At 52.3% G+C, this 8,284-nt stretch overlaps 1 protein-coding gene across 1 annotated transcript in view; it reads left to right on the top strand.

The window, feature by feature from the left end:
- The window catches only part of LOC107113684, a gene marked incomplete at its 5' end in the record, with an annotated part of 27,393 nt that extends 19,339 nt beyond the window's left edge, over positions 1-8,054 (top strand). Inside the window, 3 exons of the mRNA XM_015415037.1 lie at positions 5,386-5,471; positions 7,318-7,498; positions 7,898-8,054. Of these exons, the coding sequence (XP_015270523.1) occupies positions 5,386-5,471; positions 7,318-7,498; positions 7,898-8,054 (424 nt within the window). The remainder of the gene's footprint in view (positions 1-5,385; positions 5,472-7,317; positions 7,499-7,897) is intronic.
- Positions 8,055-8,284: the final 230 nt, after the last annotated feature.

Raw genomic sequence — 8,284 nt, 5'->3', positions numbered from 1 at the left:
CTATTTTCTTTCTTCCCTCCCCCCCTCCCTCCCCCCTCTATTTGTTTTCTTTGCTTCTCTCTCCCCCTCTCTTTCCTTTCACCTCTCTCTCTCTCTCGTACACAAATAAATATCATTGGCAAACAAATAAATATTATGGGAGAAATAAATATTGTTATCAATCTCTCTTTTTACACACCTTTTTGTTTTTATTTTTTGGCAGTCTCATTTATAAAATATCTTTTTAAAAAATATGTTCTGCTATAAGATTCTCTAATCAGAAAGTTCTAGGTTACATACCACGATCTGAATCTATTATGATTCAACTTTTAAAGGCACAATGACAGCTGTCAGCATATATATATACATACATACACAGGGGTCATTTCCTGCGGGAGCGCACAGGAGCGGAGCTCTGGCAGTAAGGAGCCCAGGGGGCGGGCACATGCAACAAGCCCCGCCCCCCACTCCCAGCAGCCCTCAGTCGGGCCACAAGGAGCAAGAAGCAGCCAGGTAAGTTGCAGAGCCCGCCCCCCTTCAGGTACAAGCTCTCCCTCCTCTGTGAGGGCAGATCTGCACGTTCCCCCCTCCCAATAGCTAGCAATCAAAAACAGTCCAGTGGAGCCTGAGTGGTGGGTGTTGCCTTCTGACACACTTCCGGTGATGTCAGGGGGTGCGGCATATGCAAATAAGTTATGCTAATGAGCTCCTGCACCTATTTTTTTACGAAATGACCCGTGTGTGTGTGTATCTCAAGGAGAGAGTGTCAGAAATCACTTTCAGAAATCACATTCTTTCCCCCTTGTCCCACAAAAGGAAATTTGCATATTTTTTCAATAAAAACGTGTGTGTGATATCTGTTCCTGTCTTGCGGCTCTAAAAACACCTGCCCTTTATTCTATGTGGCCCTCACGTTAAGCAAGTTTGGCCACCCCCACTTGAGTCCCTCCCCCCCGCAAAGCTTGCTGTGAGAAGGCTCCACCCCCCCCCCAAGATCTCCAGGAATTCCCCAGCCCAGAGCTGGCAACCTTAACGAGGGAGCAGAGGACTCTGGGACGTGCAGATCTCCAGTGTCTTTGCAGCTTTGCTGATTGGCCTGATGGAACGTGTGGAATGAGTTCCTCCAATCAGAGACCAAAAAACCCCCCAACCTCTCTGTGTCAAGCTGAAATGGGCTCTGCTGACCAGGGGCCTCCAGATGACTGAGGGGAGCAAACATTGCAATTTCCCTTTAGAGGCCCTTGACCTCATCCCACCATCCTGATTCCGAGTCTTCATGGGGGGAGAACGCACTGACAGTCATACCCGTTTAGGGCCCAAACCAGGGATGATGCGGATTGGTCCACAAGCACAGCCCCTGGCATTGTTTCTGCCTTGTAGAAGCAGGCGCGTGAGGTCCCAATTCAGACTGGGATGGGGCCGCAAGGGGAGGGTGGGTTACGCTTTCTCTCCCTGTGCGTTTTTATCTATTTATTTATTTCTCACATTTTTTATCCCGCCCTCCCCGCAAGCGGGCTCAGAGTGGCTCACAGCAAGGGCAACAAGTGCCAGGATAAAACATTAAAATCATCTCAACGGCTATTTGTCAGAAGAATGCATTGGAATAAAAGTTTTTGTGTGACCAAATAGAGTCCAGTGGCTCTGCTCTTTGCCCGACTGGGGACCCACACTGCTACCGATGGGTGTGAAACGTATCACAGGGCGAGGCCCTTCTCACAGGACATGGTGGCGGAACCACTGGAATCCTCGAGAGGAACCACCTGAGATCACCACAGCTTTGAAGGGAACGTGATGCTTTGTCTCCTGTTGGTACAACACAGGGGCCCTCCTCTTCACCTCAGCATTCCTTAGAAATCTTTATTTGGGTGCTGGGTGGTACTTGGCCTGGATCAAGACCAGGTATCCCTCTAAGCTGAGTTAGTGTGAGCTAGCTCACATCTTTTTAGCCTCCGGCTCACAGATTTTTGTCTCAGCTCAGGAAGGATGGGGCTCCAGAGCAAACTAATTTATGCAGTAGCCAAATCGCTCGCTCACAACTTTTATGTCAGTCACTCACAAAGTAGAATTTTTGCTCACAGGACTCCACAGCTTAGAGGGAGCATTGATCAAGACACATTCTATTTGCAGTGTTTTGCCCTCCTTGTGGGATTGTGAGGAATGCCCAGTATCTTTTCTGCAAATTGTTTGGCACTTGCAAAGGAGCGGTGACCCCTCTCCCCCTGCAGGGAAATTTTTTTTTAGAGCACCCAGGAAGAGGGATGGGGAAGGGGGAGGGAAGGTCATCCCGGGTCCAGAGGCTTTGGGCAAACAGACTTGACCCTGGCTACTGGCCAAGCCCACAGACGGAGCCAGAGGGGAGGGCAGAAGCTCTGTCTGGATTGGGTCTTGAGCAACAGACATTGCTGTGATTGGCTGGCTGGGTCCAGCAGGACTTGCCCACTGGGAAGAGGATAAAATCAGGGAGGCTGGAAGGAGACCCGAGAGCCCGGTCACACCAAGCTGGGATTGCCAGTGTGCCAAGGGAAAGAAGCAACGGTCACATCAAGGTGAGTTTGAGGGACACGGTGGGCATGATATCTGTAATATCTGAGAGCCAGTTTGGTGTAGTGGTTAAGTGCGCGGACTAATCTGGGAGAACTGGGTTTGATTCCCCCACTCCTTCACTCGCACCTGGCTGGATGACCTTGGATCAGTCACAAGTTCTCTCAGAGCTGTTCTTTCAAGAGCAGTTCTCAAAAGAGCTCTCTCAGCCCCGCCTACCTCACAGGGCATCTGTTGTGGGGAGGGGAAGGGAAAGGAGTTTGTAAGCCGCTCTGAGACACCTTTGGGTTGTGAAGGGCGGGGTATAAATCCTATCTCCTCTCCTCTTCTTCTAATAATAATAATAAAATGACAGGAGTGCCTGTCTGTCTGTGCCAGGCATAGCTTATTAGAAAACCAAGCCATGTGCCTCCCAACTGGCCACCACATTGGGGATGATCGTTTGGGACGGAGAACACCCTGGCCCAGAGAGACTCTGGAACATCCCTGGGCTGCTTGCTAGGGAAGTGTCTTCGCCCGGAGAAGGATGCTTGTCCCATTGCAGGGGAGGGAGGGGTGACTCCAAGCCTCCCCAGCAGGGCATCCAGTCAAGGGGGGATGGCGCCAGAGGGCATTTAACCCAAGGAAACCTCTTTGCCCACAGCTCGGCTGAGTTCCTGCTGGGAATCCACAAGCACAGCCACAGAAGGCAGCTAGAGGAGGCCGGGGGGGGGGGGGGTGCGCCGCTACGTGAATATCGGGAGGGGGTGGATGCTCCTTCGCTGGACGTTTTCAAGCGGAGGCTGGACGACCATCTTTCGGGTATGTCGTAGGGCTATCTTCCGACTCTGCTCCTGCAGAGTGCAAGGGGTTGGACTAGACGACCTGCAAGGTCCCTTCCAACTCTAACACTCTATGATTCTATGAAAACTCCATTGCTTGGCTCCAGCATCCCCTCCTCCTGTTTTCTGTTGGCCGTTTTATTGGCCAGCAACTGCAGGATGATGATGGGAGTTCTAGTGTCCAAAACAAAGGAAACGGGAACACCCTCGGCCAGATTATTCCCCAAAAAGTCCCTGGGCTCTTTGCAATGGAAGCCGAGGGGTTCACTTGCTAGAAGTCGTGACAGTGGAGGGGCCCCCCCAGACAGGGAGGGTGGAGGGTTTCACCTCCTTCACAAACCAAGAGGGGTTTAATTCAACAAATTCCCTGAGCTCTGCTTCGTTCCTTTACCTGTGGCTCTGCACTTCCTGAAACAGGACCTTACAGTGGTCCTGGCATCCACGGGAACTTTTCAGAGTGTCTTTTGTTTTTAGAGACTTCTGCTGAAATCAAAGTCTTCCCACAAGCCAAAGCAAAGCCTCAGCCGCAGCTGAGCACTGATGGGGGAGGCAGCCGGTTTGGATGCTGGTGTTCCAATTATACTTTCGTTAGCCCTGACCTGAATGGCCGAGGTAGCCCTCCAGGTTGGGAAATCCCTGGAGATTTGGGCAGTGGTGGGTCTACATGTTTGGGACCCCAAAGCTCGAACTGTTCTGGGGCCCCCGTCTCAGCCAGCAACAACAGGGCAACAACCAACAAGATCCAAGCGGCCTTGCCGCCCCTGCAAGGAACTTGAGGCCCAAATGGCGGAGAACAGGGTGGTGGGCTACAGCCCCTAAAAATGGGCCATACAATGAGCCCCTTCCCACCAGCAAGGAGGTCTGGGTAACCACTGTTATCTTCTTCAATGGGGTTGTTCCATGGCAGATCACCACAATTTAAAAAAAAAAGATCACGCAAGCCCCTGAGCAAATTTTGAAATTTGACCAGTTGCAGGGACACTTTGAGGCCACATGAAATGGGTATTGGAGCATATTCTAAGGTCAATATTAAGTAGTTCAACCCATTGGCTTATGATTCTGTCACCACAACTGCCTTATTTTAATAACTAACTCTTAAAAAAAAAACTCCATCAATTTTGTTGAACAACTCACTCATTAAAAAAAAGAAAGAAAGTTGCTTCAGGGCCCCTCCAGTCAGGGCTCTCAGTCGCCTGGAGACCTGAACATAAGAACATAAGAACATAAGAGATGCCAATGTTGGATCAGGCCAAAGGCCCCTTCAGCTTCTGAGTTGGCCATGCCCAGCAGGAGCTCATTAGCATAATAGGCCACACCCAACAGCAGAAACTCATTAGGATTGGCTACATTAGGGGTGTGTGGCCTAACATGCAAAGGAGTTCCTGCTACAAAAAAAGGCCCTGGGTTTTGACCACAAACAAGGTAAAAAGAATAAGAAGCAAAAGGTGGGTGTGGCTGGATGAGCACACTTCTGGTAACATGGGGGTGCGGCCTAATGTGCTAATGAGCTGTGCTGTCAGGGGTGTGGCCTAATAGGCTAATGAGTTTCTGTGGTTGGGTGTGGCCTATTATGCTAATGAGTTCCTGCTGGGCTTTTTCTACAAAAAGAGCCCTGGACATCAGATTAAACCCCATTTGGATAGGAGCAGCCAGCTTGTCCCCTTCCTCTTCCCACCCTCCTCCTCCTCCCTCCCTTCCTGCACAGGGCTCAACTGAGAACTTCCCTCGCATGATGGAGCTCCAGTACTCTGTGATGGAGGTGATTTGGGCCAACCCAAAAGTCCCTTTACTCCCCACAAGCTGGGATGCCAGACTGGGATTACGCAGAGGTCCGGCATCCCACTTTTGAGAGGACAAACAAAGGGAAGGTCTCCGAGTTCGGAAGTCACGGTGAGCTGGAGGCTGATCCAACCGAGCAGTTTTGGATGGGGCTCTGCCGAGGGAGGAGGGAGCACAGCAACGTGTCCAAGCTCGGTCCAGCCCCGTTTCCTTTGACACCTGACCGTAGCCATTGCCTCCTCTCCCCCCCAACCCCCCCCTGCAGGATGCTGGTCTTCTGGGCTTGGATGCTGGCCCTGGGGCTGCTGGTGGGGCGCGGGGAGGGCTTCAGCTGCACGCAAGAATTTGGAGGTGAGCGACAGGGTATTGTGTGTGGGGGGGGGGTTGAAGGCTGGGCTGCAGCCACCACAAAAGGGAGTCCACCACTGGAGCTCTGGTGTTCCGGTTTCTGCCACACTCAGGTGTTGTGACAAAGGGAACTCCTGAGGATTTCCTCCACTGGTGCGCAGAGCAGAAGACTCTGAGTGACACGAGGCCCAGTCCATCTCCGGTGGTCTGCCTCCCCCCCACCATGCCCCACTAGACTTGTTATAACCCCCTCCCCACACACACACACACACAACCACTCCATCCAAGGTACAGCCTGAATCAGGGAGGCGGCTGCTGTTCCCTTCCTGGAGACCAGGGGTCATTTCCTGGGGGAGGCCTTGCATTGCTGCTCCACTGTCCTGGCCGGCCCCTTGAGGCCATGATGCAGGGTGGAATTCGAAGGTTGTCATGCCTGCCCCTGCTGATGTCATGCCTGCCTTTGCTGATGCCCCTGAACAGGCTCCTGAGGACAGTACTGCAGCAGAAAGGCAAAGACTGGATCCTGTAGCTGAAAGCTATCTAAGTGGTGAGGAGGATAGAGCCTCCCAGGGAACACCTGCAAGGGATCAGTCTCTGCTGCAGCCCAATAATTCATCATCAGACTCGCCTCCACCTGTAACCAGGCTCAGGAATGTAAGAAGACAACAGCTGAGAGAGCGAAGGCAGAATGCACGCATGCGTGCCAGAAGATCTCTTAGCCCTGATTACTGACAGGATCCTGTCCTCACTCCTGGCTAGCTAATGAGTTGATTAGCTAGCACTGTATGTATGCAAGTCTGTTGCCAGCAGTCATTTGTGCTGGCAACGTCGTTTGTTCAGGACCTGAATCCTTGCATCTCTGCTCCAGACCTTGTGGAATTCTTCTCGGCTTGATCCTCGGCTTTTGACCTTCGGCTTTGTTGACCCTGCGTTCATCTCTGACTCCTCTGGTATTGTTGTGATTTATGAACTTGAAACTTTGGTATGTCTGACCCTGCTTTTGGACTGTGATTTAAACCTGCTTGAACCTTGCTACCTGGTTTGCCCAGCTTGACCTCGGACTGTTCCTGCACTTTTGCTTGCTTGTGTCACGCCCCCTGGTCCTGCCGTGACAAAGGTCAGCCATAGATAGGGATGCCATTCTCCAGGTGGGACCCGGGGGCTCAGGGCGGTAACTCCAGAAAGCTGCTCCCCACCACACATTTTGTCAGTCTTTCTGGTGCTCTGGGATTCTTGCTCTTTTCCACTGGGCATTATCCTCCGGGAGGTCCAGACCCACAGCCCCCACGCCCCAAATTTCTGATCAGGTACAGAAGCAGGTAAAACTTTGTCTCACGCGTTGCCAGGCTGTGAGAAGTGAGCTACTTACCAGTCACATGGTGATGATTTAGACCTTGAGAAATGGCAGCCTGTGTTTCCCTGCATGTTTCTGACCCCCCCAGAGCCCAACCTCCAAAGCAGCCATTGGCTCCAGGGGGACTGATCTCCGTAGCCTGGAGATCAACTGCAATAGCATGAGATCTCCAGGTGCCACCTGGAGGTTGGGAAGCCTAGGTATAGTGCATAGAGGCCACCCTCCAAAGCAGCCCAAACGGCTCCAGGGGGACTGACCTCCGTAGCCTGGAGGTTGCTTGTCATTCCGAAGGATCTCCAGGCCCCACCTGGAGGCTGCCACAGAAAACAGGCACTGATGACCGCTTCTGTCCCCTCTTCTTCCTCCTCCTCCTGTCATCCATAATTCCAGGCCCGAATCTGGCCAGAGGTCGGCCAACCTCCCAGTCCTCCACACACCCACACAGTGGAGCGTCTGGCTCTGCTGTGGACGGGAACTGTAACGGGCTTCGGCCAGCCTTGACCTGTACTCACACCGAGCGGCAGTACAGACCTTGGTGGTCAGTGGACTTGGGCAGACAATACTCCATCTCGGTGGTGGTGGTGAAAAACCGGCAGGACTGCTGTGGAGAGAGGATCCGCGGGGCCACGATCCGTGTGGGACACCGCATGGGTGACATCAGTACAAGCAGTGTGTCGTAAGTATCACATATGCCTCAGTGGCTCTCCTCCTCCCCCACTTCTCTGAACAAACTTTCCCCAAGAGATACGAATCCTCTAAAATGACAGGTTTGACCCACCGTTTCAAGGCCTTTAATTGGAATGGACATTCTGGCCCTCATTCAGTGCTGTGATGGACCTCTGCTCCATATGCTTATCTAATTCCCTTTTGAAGCCGTCCATGCTTGTAGCCGCCACCACCTCCTGTGGCAGTGAATTCCGGAGCACCGGGAGTTCTAGCATGTTGATGGCCAGCTAGACAAGAAATAACCCATAGGGATGCCAACTTCATAGGGAGGACTTTCTAGCCCTTCCTGAAAACTGATTCATTCAGAACGGATGCCACCACATGGCTGACCCTCTTTCTCCCCTCGCAGCTGTGGGACTATCACAGACATCCGAAAAGGATCCCTCAGTACCATCTTCTGCAATGGAGCCGTGGGCCGCTACGTAACCATTGTCATCCCTGGACGGGAATCAATCCTGACTCTATGTGAGGTGGAAGTCTATGGCACCAATGCACCGCCCAATTGATGTTAGAGCTCCCAGCATTGTTGTTCCTCTGTGTGTGTCTCTGTGGAATCTGGTGATAAATTTCCAATAAAGTTCCTGGGAGGTGGGACTTCCAGCACTGCTAGCCAAGACGGTTTCCATGCAGAGGGTTTGCTCCGCCCCAGCCCGCAAATGAAACCTCTACACGACAAGTCATCTTCCACTCATGCACCTTCTGTCCCTGAGGGGACAGGCTGGATAGAGGGGAGAAA

This window comes from Gekko japonicus, unplaced genomic scaffold (assembly GCF_001447785.1).
Source record: "Gekko japonicus isolate JY-2015 unplaced genomic scaffold, Gekko_japonicus_V1.1 scaffold6520, whole genome shotgun sequence".
Taxonomy (NCBI): Eukaryota; Metazoa; Chordata; class Lepidosauria; order Squamata; family Gekkonidae; genus Gekko; species Gekko japonicus.
This window is presented reverse-complemented; position numbering and strand designations above follow the sequence as displayed.